This window comes from Muscardinus avellanarius (genome assembly GCF_963383645.1).
Source record: "Muscardinus avellanarius genome assembly, chromosome: 2".
Taxonomy (NCBI): Eukaryota; Metazoa; Chordata; class Mammalia; order Rodentia; family Gliridae; genus Muscardinus; species Muscardinus avellanarius.
Window position 1 is genome coordinate 42209383 of NC_137787.1, and position 15363 is coordinate 42224745.

At 41.1% G+C, this 15363-nt stretch overlaps 1 protein-coding gene across 1 annotated transcript in view; it reads left to right on the forward strand.

The window, feature by feature from the left end:
• Positions 1 to 10944: 10944 nt before the first annotated feature.
• Positions 10945 to 15363, forward strand: part of DNAH7 (dynein axonemal heavy chain 7) — a gene marked incomplete at both ends in the record, with an annotated part of 253563 nt that continues 249144 nt past the window's right edge. The window contains one exon of the mRNA XM_080689358.1: positions 10945 to 11080. Within this exon, the coding sequence (XP_080545484.1) occupies positions 10945 to 11080 (136 nt within the window). The remainder of the gene's footprint in view (positions 11081 to 15363) is intronic.

Consider the following 15363-nt stretch of genomic DNA (forward strand, 5'->3'; position numbering starts at 1 on the left):
TATACTTCCTCCATCTTGGCCTTGATGCTGCCCAACTGAAGGAAGTTTGGGGCGCTCACTCAAGAGTTTATGTCATATTCGTTCAGGGAAAGGAGGGAGAAGAAGAGTAAGTTACTAGTAGCTACATATTTTAAATTTTTAAAAATAGACAAGATAGTGCTGGGCGTGGTGGCGCATGCTTGTAATCCCCGTGCTTGGGAGGCGGACACAGGAGGGTTGCGCAGGTTCGAAGCCAGCCACACTGACTTAAGAGACCCTGTTTCCAAATAAAATAGCATAAAAATAGGTCTGGGAGTGTAGCCCAGAAGTAGAAGGGTTTCCAAGAACCCCAGTACCACCATAAAATAAAATAAAATAAAATAAAATAAAATAAAATAAAATAAAAATAGACAACATAAATGAAACAAGTGGATTTCACCTGCCAGCTGTAAGGGTGGAATAATAGGACAAAAAAGTTAGCTCTTTGAGTAAGCTCACTGAAAAAAAGATTGTGAAGACAATTGTAAATTTTTTACACGACAGCACATGCAGAAAATTACAATTTTGAGTGAATGTGAATTATAATATTTGCATGCAACTGTAAAAAATGAATGAGAAGCGGCTAACTTAGGGGCTCTGGCCTTCACAAACCCTCTAGGCTTGGCTCACCTGTCTCCCTTTTGAGGTGCCATCATGTGTACTTTTACAAAAAATCTGGGTAAACTCTCCTCTGGCAAGCTCTGCCCTAAGAGATTTGCCTTTCCCTTCCTCCCTCCCTCCCTCCCTCCCTCCTTCCATTCCTTTGCTGGGGATTGGACCCGGAGGCATCCCACCTTCAAGAAACACTCCCAGTTATTTTATTTTATTTTATTTTTGTGGTACTGGGAATGGAACTCAGAGACATTCTACCTTTGAGCTACAGCCCCAGCTCTATTTTTATTCTTTATTTTGAAAAAGGGTCTTTCTGAGTTGTAAAGGACCTCACTAAGTAGCTGAGGCTGACTGCGAACTGTGATCCTCCTGTCTCAGCCTCCCAAATGCTGGGATTACAAGTGTGTGCCACCACACCCGGCCTTTATATTTTATATTTATTTATTTATTTTGCGGTACTGGGGATGGAACCCAGGGACGCTCTACCTCCGAGCTATACCCTCAGCCCTATTTTTTATTCTTTATCTTGAAACAGGGTCGCACTGAGTTGCAAAGGGCCTTACTAAGTAGCTGAGGCTGTACTAACCTCAATCCTCCTGTCTCAGCCTCCCAAATGCTGGATTACAAACATGTGTCACCATGTCCAGCCTTACTTTTTTATTATTTTTATTATTAAACAGGGTCTTGCTAGGATTCTAAGAGTCTCACTGTGTTACTGAGGCTGCCTTCCAATCTCCAGTCCTCCTGTCTGAGCCTCCCAAATACTGGATTACGGGCATGTATCACCACACCTGGCTAAAATCTGCCACCTAGTTTTCTTACTGCTCTTTTGTAGACAATCATATGGTTTTCTCCTTAATATGTTGGTCAGTATGATGCCTTTCCTCAAATTCTCTGATACCAATGGATGGTCTATGATTCTGACCACCCAGAGTTAGCAGAGACCCCCAGGCACAATGGTGCACACCTGTAATCCCAATACTTGGGAGGCTGAGACAGGAGAATCACAGATTCACAGCCAGCCTCAGCAACTTAATAAGACTGTGTTTCAAAATAAAACAATAAAATAAAATAGAATTTGGGGTATAGCTCAGAGATAGAATGCCCATGGGTTCAATTCCCAGTGCCATAAACAACAACAACAAAATTAAAAACCAGAAAAGTGTTAATACACTAAATTAAGTAGCACATAAAATATAAGCAGCTTATTTAAAAGGGGAAGAATTTTTTAAGATTTAAAAATATATCAATATAATTTGCCTTATTGCGATATACACAGAGAGTTTTCATATGCTCCTTAATTTCTCCCATTCCAGTTTAAATTGCTAATAGTTAGTCTTCGTGTGGTACACTTATTATAATAATGAGCAAATATTGATATATTTACATTAAGTAAAGCCTATAACTTACTTTATGAATCACACTTGTCAGGCATGGTGGTGCAAGTTTGTAATCCCAGCATTTGGGAGGGTGAGTCTGGAGAATCACGGTTCTTGGACAGCCTTAGCTACTTAGCAAGGCCCTTTGCAACTCAGTGAGACCCTGTTTCAAAAATAAAAGACTAGAAAAAAATATATATATAGGGCTGGGGGTATAGCTTGGAGGTAGAATGCTCCTGGGTTCCATTTCCAGTACAGAAAAAAAAATTCACCCTTTGTGTTCTACATTCTACAATTTTGACCAATGTGTATTGACCTATAATTATTATTATAGTATAAACTCATTTTTATAATTAGAAAGAGCAAATAATGACTATTATATAGGCTGTAATGATAAGTAGTTCAAATACTATAGTGAGAAGTTATCACTTAATTCTACTGAAAATAGAATAACCCTGAGAGTTCATTTCTATTTATTGCTTCTACTAATAATGCTAATTGCTCGACCTAGAAAAAATGTCATCTTTCCCTGCTAATTTATCATGCATCCTTTGGGTCTGAGAAGAAAATTAATTTCATTGAGGTCATTCTGCCTCATAATATAGAACAACTGGAAGATCTCTGAATCTGTTCTTTTTCATTTCTAAAACCATGCCTGTGGCCAGGCATGGTGGCACATGCTTGTAATCCCCGCGCTTGGGAGGCAGAGACAGGAGGACCGCTCTGGTTTGTAGCCAGCCTTGCTGGCTTAAGAGACCCTGTTTCCAAATAAAAAAGTATAAAAATAGGTCTGGAAGTGTAGCCCAGAGACAGAAGGGTTTCCAGGAACCCCAGTACCACCAAAAAAATAAAAAATAATAAAAAATAAAAGCATGCCTGTTACATTTGGAGGACACAGTGCCTAGAATGGCCAGGGAAGACTGTAGAGGAGGGAATCTTTGATTTGGGACCTAGCAAAAAAGTGGAAATGGAAAAAAATGTGAAAGGAAAAGAGGGAGTAGCATCCATGAAAAACACAATGGCTAATAAGCTGGAAGATTATATTATATGAGTTCTCATTCAAAAAATAATAAACTTGCCGGGCATGGTGGCGCGCGTTTGTAATCCCTGCACTTGGGAGGCAGAGATAGGAGGATCGCGCAGGTTCAAAACCAGCCGTGCTGGCTTAAGAGACCCTGTTTCCAAAAATAAAAAAGTATAAAATAGGTCTGGGATACGTGTAGCCCAGAGGTAGAAGGGCTCCCAGGAACCCCAGTACCACCAAAAATAAATAAATAAATAAATAAATAAATAAATAAATAAATAAATATTAAAAAATAAATTATTGCTAAATGTTTGAGCAAAAGCTTAATTGATAGAGCACCACTGGGTTGAGTTGGGATAAAGTTAAGCAAAAAAAAAAAAAAAGAAGATGCAGAAGAGAAGTAAACTCAGTCAAAATTTGGAGGATCACAAGCTGAGTCTGAGGTTCTATGATGGACAAAATAGCCTCTGCATAGAGAAAAGGATTGTGGGAGATGCAGCTAGATTGGTAAGAAGGAAAGAATCGATGGAAAATCTTCTGAGATAGAGTTTGATGACAGCAAACCCAAGATGGATTGTGTTAATGTTCTCTGACTTTAAATGGATAGACTGGAGACAAAAGATCATTAATTAAAAGACTTGCACAATTATCTGGATTTAAAAAGTCCAGTGGCATTAGAAGGAAAAGTAGTAACAGAAACTAATGGCTGGATTTGGATTTGAAGGATGGGGGGTGGGGACAAAGGTGAACTAAAGATATTGAACTTAGAAGGTCAGGAGAATGGTAGAAATGAAAAAACTTGAGGAGAGCTCAGTCATGAACCCATAGTTTTGAACAGCAGGGGAGTGGAAGAGAAAAGTCATGCAAGCAATTGGACATAAGAGATAGGTATTTAAATGAGAGAGAACATGGCAGGGAATCCAGAATCAGGAGCCATGAGCATCAAGGTAACAAAGGAAGCTTGCAGAGTAGGTCCGCTCTGGTGAGAAAAATGAGGGAGGGGGCCAGCTGGGATTCTGGGGATATCAATGGGATGAATAGGCATAGAAGAAGAGCCAGCAAAGAGACCCTGAGAGGGGAAGGAGGCTCAGCACTCACCCAAGCCCAAGGAGATAATTTTGAGGAGGCAACAGCAACATAAAATTCGGAATGTTAGTTCAGAAAAATGAGAAGCAAGTCAAGGTCCTTAATGATCTTAAAGGTCTTTAAATGGACTGTGCAAATAGAAGCCAGGTGATAGAGGGTTTACAAAGAGATCTAGTGCCGAGAAAATAAGTTAGGAGGTAAAGCCCACCCATTCATGAAGTTGGGATATGAGAAGAAAAAATAGTGCTGAAAGTATAAAAATGCTAATTAAGCATTTATGTTAGTAGCTAAGAAACTTATTGGTCCTTAAAAGCAAAAGGTAAGTAGTCTGCTTCCATATTTTTTCCTGCATCAGCTTTTTTTTTTAACCTGTAGCTATTACCTGAATAATCATTTAGAAATATATTACCATGAAATTACTTTGAAAAGAATGTAGCTTCAATCCAGGCGTGGTGGCGCACGCTTGTAATCCCCGCGCTTGGGAGGCGGAGACAGGAGGATCGCACAGGTTTGAAGCCAGCCGCGCTGGCGTAAGAGACCCTGTTTCCAAATAGAAATATAAAAATAGGTCTGGGAGTGTAGCCTGGAGGTAGAAGGGCTTCCAGAAACCCCAGTACCACCACCAAAAAAAAAAAAAAAAAGAATGTAGCTTCAATTATAATTATTAATATCTGAAGGTACATTCTGGTGAGATCTTCTTGGAGAGCACGGAACCTTGCTTAGATACCCTTATAAGAAATGTGGGGCCACACTAATTAGTCACAGAACTGCTCATAAGCAGTAAGTAAATCTTTAGGGTTATTAACTTTCTGTGTTAATGTTTGACACCTGCGAAACAGGTAATACAGTTCATATGTGAGTTTTTACCCTTCATGACCTTGAAGAGCATTTTAATTCTAGCTTCAGCCGAGTGTGGTGACACACGCTTGTAATTTGGGAGGCCGAGACTGGAGGATCGCGATTTGTGGACAGCCTCAGCTATTAAGTGAGGCCCTCCTCAACCTAGTGAGACCCTATTTCAAAATAAAGAATACAAAGTAGGGCAGGGAGTGTAGCTTGGAGGTCGAATGCCTCTGAGTTCCATCTCCAGAACCGCAAATAAAATAAAATAAAATAAAATAAAATAAAATAAAATAAAATAATAAAATAAAATGAATTCTAGCTTCAGCCCCTTTTTAATTCTGTAACCTGAATGATAAATAATAAAGCTTCAATTTCTGTTTCAGTTCTACGTAATATAGAAATGCAAGTGATATTTACAGGTGTCCAATACTTCTTCCTTCACTTAAAGGCCAGTAGTGAGATGTGACTAAGGGGCTCTAAAACTAAAACAAGGTAAGGCCAGGCGTGGTGGCGCACGCTTGTAATCCCCGCGCTTGGGAGGCAGAGACAGGAGGATCACGCAGGTTCGAAGCCAGCCGCGCGCGCTGGCTTATGAGACCCTGTTTCCAAATAAAAAAGTATAAAAAATAGGTCTGGGAGTGTAGCCCGGAGGTAGAAGGGCTTCCAGGAACCCCAGTACCACCAAAAAAAAAAAAAAAAAAAAAAAAAAAAAAAAAAGCAAGGCCGACTAGTGACCACGTGCTGTTTTGCTGTGACATCTGTAGGTGATGGCCAGGACATCCCAGTACCTGCAATCTGTTCTAACTGAATGAACACTCAAGAAAGCCACAGCCTGGGTACTGGAGTAAATCACACAAATAGAAGCTTGATGTGTTAGACTTTGGCTTTCTTTCCAAAAGTTTGAAGGGAGAGGTAATTTTAGATGATACCAGAAAAAAGATTCAAACTGTGTCTGCACACTTTCCTGATAAATTTTATTATCAAATTATGGAAGACAAAATAAAGCGAAGGAAAACTGACATGGAAATACATCAAGCATGCATGCAATGTCCATTTCATGCAAATCATCACGAAATGTGCCAAAGTGAAACACTGAAAACGGGACATGACCTCTGCTCACCGGAACCTACCTGGCTGGGTAGAGACATAAGTGAAGTGGATTAATAGGAATGCAAGAGCACGCACCGCCGGGTGATTGCACTGGGTAAGTGTTACAGGTGTATGGAGAAGCGCATTCAGTTAGGCTGTGGATGTCTTTTGGGGGAAGTAGGATTTTAACTGGACTTTTATGAAGGTGGGGAGGAGGAATTTATATTTTGGGAGGGAAAGGGCAGCTACTCCTTTTAGGGACAATTGTCCTTGCCTTTCATTTGTCTGCCTCCTCTCTCCCTGCATCCAGGCCATGTTTAGGAGTGGGTGACCATGGGTCACATGGGACCTCAGTGAGGTCTGGTATCTGGCCTAACCGTGTAGAGCACAGGGCAACAGGGCTCTAACCATAGTCCGTATTGTCATAAGACTGACTTGCAAATGTGGCCGAAGTCACATTCTGTACTTACCACCAGCACTTGACAAATAACTTCAGAGCACATACTCTATGAATATAGGATGTAAAGGATCACTTGATAAAGCGTTTCAGATGGAAGGGAAGAGGATGGTGCAGGAAACTAGATGTGCCTGTTCTGTACTGGGAGCTTAACTGGCTGCTTTTCATACATTTATGAATTGATCCCTAAATTTTAAAGAGTTGTGATCTCAAATTAGAGAGATGAAGATGGCAGTTTAGAGATGCAAAGTCACGTGCTCACTTCCACCAACCAGCAGAAAGGAGTCAGGATTCATAATAGCCGCAGTTCCAGAGAAATAGTCTCCTTTACTATCTCATACCACTGCTCTAGGGAGAGGAAAGATTTCTTTCTCTTTAGTTACCAGAAGCATGTCAGTGTTGAAGTTGCAGAAAAGGAGGCTTATTAAATTAGTTATGAGGTCAAATAAAGTATTTGGTAGGCTAAGAATTGTTGGATAAGACTCATACTCAACCTTTGATCAGGAAAAGAGGATATCTCTCAGTGTGTTCTTTGGAGCAATTACTGAAGTAAATAAAGAGAAAGTTTTCCAGTTGCCCCAAGCAATCATGAGAACATCACATATCTGTGTGATTACCAAGCAGAGTTGAAAAGCGTTTTATTGGGCAAACAAATGTCCAGATTGAACCCTGTGACAATGACCTTCGAGCCACCTGAAGCACAGGATGGTGATGAAGTGCAGCTGGCAGTCCACACACTAAGATCTCTCAAAGCTTTCACTTTGGCTTACAATTACCATATGACCAGGATTCCCAGGAGGAAGAACTTAGGTTCCTACAGATAAAAATTCGCTGGTTTATATATTGCTACTTCACATTGTCCAAGAGAAAAACGATGAAAGTATCACCTGAAAATGTTAACAACAGTCTGTCAATAAAACTTGGCTTAACAAAGAAGTCAGGTTACTTTCCAAACACGTGATTTTTACTGGTCTTAACATATGACTGTATTTCTTGATTGCTGCAAAAATATCCAAATTTACAATAGTCTATAAGCCAGGCATGGTGGTACATGCTTGTAATCCCGGTACTTGGGAGGCTGAGACAGGAGGATCACAGGTTCACGGCCAGCCTCAGCTACTTAGTGAGGCCTTCCGCAACTTAGAGGCCCTGTTTAAAAAAAAAAAATAGGGCTAGGGATGTAGCTCGGAGGTAGAATGCCCCTGGGTTTAATCTCCAGTACCACAAAATAAAAAGTCTATACATTTTGTGTTAAAAGCAGTTCTATAGGGGGAAAACAAAACCCAGACTTTTTCTCTCTTCCTGATTTGCAGGTGAATATATCTCCCTCTAGTGTTCAAAGAAGCCAGTGCAATCACTTGTTTTATTCCTGGTCTGGTTGTGATTAGCAGTAGGTCAATGTGTGGTAATAAAGAAATCTCGTTATTTGTTTTTATGGGAATTGGCCCATATAAAGCTCAATATTTTTGCAAACAAATACCATATGCATGAACTGTCAACCACATTTTGTAGAGTTCTTTTATATCTAAGTTATCTGTTGTAACTTTAACTTTGTAGTTGCATATCTCTTCATAAAAGGTTTAATATTTTTATTTTATTTTCAGAAAGGGAAAATGAGAGTCCAGGGCTTGGTTCTTTAAGTACCCCCTTTGTCTGTCTGTCTGTCTCTCGCTCTTTTTTCTTTCCTATTTACTCCCTCTCAGTTGATGACCTCATCTATCTCATGGCTTCAGTTACCATCTCTCTGTGGATGAACTCTAAACCCTACTTTGGCCAGAGCTACTCCTTGAGTTCTATGTCTTCTTGTCTCCTCAGCCTCTGGTGGGATATGTAATGGGCACCTCAGACTCGATGAATTTGTTATTTCCTTTACCTTCCATCCCTCTCTTCCTTTTCTCTTTCCTTTTTTCTCTTCTCTCCCCTCCTTCTTTTTATTTTATTTTTTCATTTTGAAACAGGGAAGTTGCTGAGAGACTCACAAAGTTGCTGAGGCCAGCCTTGGGTCTGTAATTTTCCTTTCTCAACCTCCCAAGTACTGGGGTTATGGACATGCACCACCATGCTCAGCTCATATCTTCCTCATTTAAAGACGTTATCATCTACTGAGTGACTCAGACAGACAAACAACATCTAGTTCATCAGTGAGACCAGATTCTCCTCCAGAACATCTGATTTATTCCCTTCTCTCCATCTATACTGTCCCCCACACACCACTGATACTTCCCCAGTAGATTGCTAATTGGCTTTTCTGCCTCTTTCCTGCCCCATTTCTGTTGATGGTTTCTCCATGTAAATAAAATATGATCCTTTCTCAACAAGAGCTGGGATTTGGGCTGCCTCTTATATCCCCAGTGCCTAAAACGGGGTCTAGAAGGTGTTCAAGAACTTCCTGTAGACTGAGCAAGAAAACAAGACAGGAGGAGCACAGATATACAAAGACAAAATAGCATGGGCGGAGAAATGAATACCAGCTTCAGAATTCAATTTTCTCAACATCCTCCTATACCCATAATTTTAAAAAAAGAAAGAAAAAGAAAGAAAGCTGCCCCCTCCTGAGAAGAAGGATGTGTAACAAACACTAACATTTCTGGCTCCCTTCTACAGGTGCTACGGTTTAAAAGGCAGAAGGTTAAAAAAAAAAAGTAACAAATAACAAAGAGTCAGACTCAGGAGCTGCCTAAGCCTACACAATATATTTTAAATAAAGAAATTTTAAAAGCCTTCTCATAAAATATTTTATTAGAACCAGCACATATTTTGGCATAACGTCCTTAAGCAAGCATTTGGTTCATGTCTAATAAAATTATTTTAGCAAAAAACCACCACCAGCACAACAAAACACCCAAACTGTGAGGGAAAACACAAGATCATAAATGCAACTGAGCTTGATGTTTTGGGAACCAAATCCCAGCAAGTCAGTTTCTGTTCTCCATTAGGCCTTCCACATTTGGTTTACTGGGGAACCAGCTTCTGTTCCCAGCTATTTTCTCTTAAAATGGACTTCTATATTTGTAAATTAGTAAACCAGGAGCTTACAGATAGCTCTACCCCAATAAGCACTAACTGACTCTGGTAATCTTTCAAGGAGACAAGTACTGGAATGATAAAGTGCTCATCATTTGAGGGAACCGGTGGTCCAACGTATCAAGTTCAAAATTGTGTGTGTGTGCGCGCGCACACTACTGGGGCATTCTACCTCTGATGATCTAGACCTCCAGCCCTATTTTTTAAATTTATTTTGAAACAGCGTCTCACTGAGTTGAAAAGGGCTTCAACAAGTAGTAGCTGAGGCTGCCCGCAAACCGTGACCTTCCTATCTCAGCCTCCCAAATGCTGGGATTACAAGCCTGTACCACCCAGAGACCAAAATTCATTTTGAGAACTATGTTGATGCTCGTCAGGACTTTGAGCTGCTCTTAACCTGACCAGAGGGGCTAGTTTGCTTATTTCTCTCATCTCAGCACTCAATCTCCTGGTGACAATTCTGATTTCTATGTGAATGTGGGAACTCAACCCCAGAGCCACATTCCTTCTGCTTGACAAAGATCATGATAACTGACAAATACAAAAGAGTTGCCTTTGCCAATTTTTTTTTAAAATAATAAAATTTGTTTTCCTTTTCTAATTCTGGCAAGGTGCCCTACTGAAGACTAATTTAGCGACCGAATTCTGCAGATGACAAGTTGACCCCAGAGGAGCTTCAAATGGAGGCCTGGCCGAGGCTGGGTGGGGAATCAGAAGAGCCCGAGGTTCCTCTGCTTGGCTGATGGCTCCTGAGACGGGGGAGAGTGGGCTGTGGGAGCAAAGGGCTGAGGAAGGAAGTCTGTGGCTGGGGGCGAGGAGCAGGTGAAGAGCTGAGTTTTCCAGGCTCGCTGCTGTCTGCTGCTGTTGCTGTGACTCCATCTCTCCTGGGCCATTCAAATGGATTGTGAACTTCCGTGAGGCCAGCCAGGTAGCTCTGGAATTCTGGCAAAACCTCCAAGTCCTTCTGAATACCTGGAAACTTCTGGAAGTTCTTTGTTTGTTTATGGTACTGGGGGTTGAACTTGAAGCCTTCTCCCTCTGAGCTACATCCTCAGCCCTATTTTATTTGGAAACAGGGTCTGGCTGTAGTTCTTTTGACAGCATGGGGGCAGCCACTAAACTTACCACGCCTTCACACCTCTTGCTCACTGCCTGTGGCATAAGCCCTTAAGGTAATTTTCCTTCTTATCCTTTTACCTCCTAAATGTTTATTTTTCTTCTTCCAGTTGAATGACTCAAACTTCTGGTTCTCTACTGACTTTTCAATCTTTTCACTGTGCCCTCAGGCTTTGGAACAACAAGAACAACAACAAAATCTTCCACCCATTCTCAGAACCCTGTCCCTACACCCAGGGCTTTTCTGGAAATTCTCTCCTCCTAAAGCCTCTGTTTCCACTTTCTGGATTTTGAAGATGGGCTCTGTAATTTATCCTCTGCTTTCTGGTACAGATTCCTACCAATTGCAGGCTCCCGGCACCTTCTCTCCTTGTCTCTTGCTTCACTGGTTGAAGGCTTTGGCTGACAGTCTTCTCTCCTCGCCACCTGAGGGTCCGTGGGAATAGTCACCACCTTAGCAACCTAGCTCCCTCACGTTCCCCAGCCTGTCCACTCGGGTACCACTCCCATGGCCACATGTTCTCGACACCTAGAATTGCTCCCGCCTAACAGTGCAGAGCCAATATCCTTGCTCTTAGCATTTTGCTTTGAGGAAGCCAAACAGCATGAGATGCTCACCTATCCCATTCAGCAGCCCCCTTTTTTCCATTGAACGGCTCTTTCTGCCTGTGCTAGTTTAGGTTCTGTGATTCTCTATACCAACCTCACTCTAATCCAGCCTCAAGTTTCGTCTTGCTGTCACACCAGCCTGGGAATGGCACCGAGTATTTTCTCCTCTGAACCTGAGCCTGGGATCTTGGAGACCCTTGGGAACACTGCAGAGCAGAGCAGTGAGGACTTAGATCTAGGGTGTTGATCTCTTCTCATCTCTCTCCTTTTCTGCTATTTTTCTTCTCCTTTTCACTTTCCTTAATTTGTTCACCAATCTCTGCCTCCTACCTTCCTGTTTGTTTTTAGCACATGGTTTTGCTTTCTGTATCACAGGACAAAAAATAGAATTCATTTTTTGGGACGATGTCCAGCTGAACACCGACAGAGTTACATTAACACCCACATCTCCACCCATCCTTTCTCCTCTTCCTTTATAAGATGTCCTTTCAGGGAGTATCTTTATCTGAAATTAATCCTATCTCCTTCTACTTTTCCCCTTATTTTCATCTTCTCCCTCTCCATTTGCATTTAAATATAAACAAAACTTTCCTGTTTGAAAAAATAGAATCCCTGTGTTGAGGAATCCCCCAGTCCTGAGTCTATCTCTCTTGATCATAACCCACACTTTGGGAAGACTGTCCATATTGGTGGTCTTTTCCCCTTCACTCTTTAGTTCTGATATTTGGCCCCACATTCTCCCACCACATGTACTGAAATTCCTTTGTCATGTTTACCAACAACTTCCTTGTTTCTCTATTGATTGGCTCCTTCCTTCCTTCCTTCCTTCCTTCCTTCCTTCCTTCCTCCCTCCCTCCCTCCCTCCCTCCCTCTTCTCCTCCTCCTCCTCCTCCTCCTCCTTCTTTTTCTTTTCTTTCTTTCTTCTTTCTTTCTTTCTTTCTTTGGTACTGGGGGTAGAACCCAGGGTCTTTTCTACCTCCAAGTTGTACTCCAAGACCTATTTTATACTTCATTAGGAAAAAAGGGTCTCACTAAGTTGCTGAGAGCCTCACTGAAAACCAGCTGAGGCTGGTTTTGAACCTGTGCGATCCTCCTGTCTCAGCCTCTCAAGTACTGGGATTACAAGCATGCGCCACCACACCTGGCTCTTGTATGGCTACTTTTCAATCTTTAGGTTATTTACTTTCAGAAGCTTCTGAGACTATTCACCATATTATCCCTCTTGAAATAAGTTTTCCTTTATTTCTATGATTCTACACTCTGAGGCCACAACCCACACTTTTTTTTTTTTTTGTCTCTGGCCATTTTCTTTTTCAGTTCTTTGTGCAGGGGTCCCTTATATCTGACTCCTAAATATTGGTGGTGTCTATTTTTAGTGGTTATTATTTTTTTCCTAGGTTCCTTTTTGTTTTTGCTGGACACAGTCCTTGAACCATTTTGTCTAAGCTCATGGATTCTGATGTCATGTACATGTTGGCCTCAAATGCATGTTCCCATTTTAGAAATTATCTTCTGAGCTCTGAACAGTATGTGCAAAACCTACTGGCCATTTGTGCATTCCATGTCCTACAGCTAACACACAGGCCACGTGGACCACACTCGGTTCATCATTTTCTCTTGAAAACCTGCATGTCCTCCTCCTTCTGCCTCAATGAATGATGCCACCATCTGGTCCGGTAGCCCAGACAGTAAACAATCCTCAACTTACCTTTTTCTTTTTTAAACACCTACATCTTAATGAAGCCATCTGCATGTCCCTGAGCCTGTCCACTTCACTTCATTCTCCACTGTTGTCGGCTCAGTTTCAGCATCCTCACCTCTCACTGACTTCTTGAGAGCATCCTCTCAGGCATTCCTTCAGGCTCGCTTTCCTCCTGTCTCTTACCAAGCTAAGCTAGGGCAATCTTTCTAAAATGAAAATGTGATCCTGAAATCTCCTGTTCTGTTTTATTTTGCTTCAGTTTTCCTCTTTTTACATAAGGATATTTAAACAAACAAGGATATTAAAAAAGGATATTTTACATAAGGATATTTAAATCGTGGTATAAACTATACGAAATATAAAATTCACCATTGCAACCATCGTTCAGTGCACAGATCAGTGGCATAGAGTCCATTCACACTGGTGTATGGCCATCGACACCATCCATATCTGCAAATTTTTTTTTCATCTTGCAAAACTGAAACTCTGTACATGTTAAACAATAATTCTTCAGTCCTTTCCTTGACCTCTCCTGTTTTTTCAGCCCCTGGCAAACACCATCCTACCTTCTGGCTATACAAATTTACTCTATGTACCTTAAATGAGTACAATTGTATAATATTTGTCCTTTTATAACTGGCTAATTTCGTCTTCAAGTTTCATCCATGTTGTAGCGTGTGTCAGAATTTCCTTCTGTTTTAAGTCTGAATAACATTCCCATGACATGTATTTGCTGTCTGTTGTTTATTCATCCACCAATAGACATTGGGTTGCTTCTACTTTGGGGCTGGTATGGTTACTGCGGTTATAAATATGACTGTATACACATTTGTTGGTATCCCAGGTTTCAATCTTTCAATTCTTCCCAGAAGTGGAATTTTAGGGTAGTAGTATGGTAATTCAGCTTTGACTTTTTGAGGCTGCCAGACTGTTTTTCCATAGCAGGTATATCATTTGCGATTCCCATCGGTAGGGCACAGTATTCCAATTTCTCTATATTCTTGTTATATTTGCATATTAATCTCTTGTCAGACATGTAATTTATAAATATTTGCCCCTATTTTGTGGATTGTCATTTTATTGTTGATGGAGTGCTTTGATACACAAGATTTTTATATTTATTTTTTATATTTTGATGCTGGAGATTGAACTAGGGTCATTCTACCTACAAGCTATATTCCAACCCCCTTTTGTTTTAAAACAGGATCTTGCTAAGCTGCTGAAGGTCTAGCTAAATTGCAAAGGCTCAGTTGTGTTCCTCCTGTCTCAGGCTCAAATACTGTGGTAACAAGTGTGTGTCACCATGCTTATACAAGGTTTTTAATTTTGATAAAATAAGATTTGCCTATTTCTTCTTATGTTGTTTTGGACATCATATCTAAGAAATCATTGCCAATCTAGGAAACCATTGCCAAATCCAATGTCATGAAGCTTTTCCCTGTTTTCTTCTAAGAGTTTTATAGTCTTAGTTCTTACATTTAGGTGTCTGATCCATTTTGAGTTCATTTTTGTATGTGGCATTAGATAAGAGTTCAACTTCATTTCTTTTCTTAGTGTGGATATCCAGTTTCCCCAGCACCATTTGTCAAAAAGACGATTTTGACTACTGTAGCTTTGTAGTAAGTTTTGAAATTATGAATTGCGACACCCCCCCCCCCAGCTATGTTTTTCTATTTCAAAATTGTTTGGGCTACTAGGCATCCCTTGGGATTCCGCGCTGAATTTTAGGACGGGAACCTGCCAATTCTTAACATCAGACTTTTCAGTGTAGGTCAGTTGTACTTGAAATCTAAACTCCTTATCCATCACAGTACCTCCTTACCATCTGAGCTTTGTCCCCAGGCTCCATCTAGCCCTTTTTACCCAGATCTACTCCTTGATCTTCCACAGACATATTCCTGTTCTTCCAGCAGCCATATTCCCTGACCCGGGTCCTGACCTTTCTGGCTAGAACATTCTTTGCCTGGTCATGGCTTCTTCCTTCAGACCTTAGCTTCCGCAATAAACTAGGTTGGTGCTTTGTGTTCTGAGGACTCATTACCAGCACTATCTTCACATGCACACGCTTGCTTCACTCTCCGCCCGGTCTGTGCTGAAGGGATTGTGTCCTCAGCACTCTTGTGTGCCTGGTGCTCAGCACAGCGCCCTCCATCTAGTAAATCACCCGTGAATGTGGATTGCAATGGATTTTTGAAGGTTCTCTTCCGGGTATTCTCCCAATGGATAGTTTCCCAGCGTGTGAGAAGTCAACAGGAAATTAGGAGTTGCAAGAACAAGGATAATGAAAGAAAGGTGTTTCCTGGCGCCAGCCTCGCTGTCTTGTTCTCAATATCCCTCTCGCCCACATTAGCTTTAAAATTTGCAGTCATTTCATTCCATTAGTCCTCGAGGACAAATAACACCA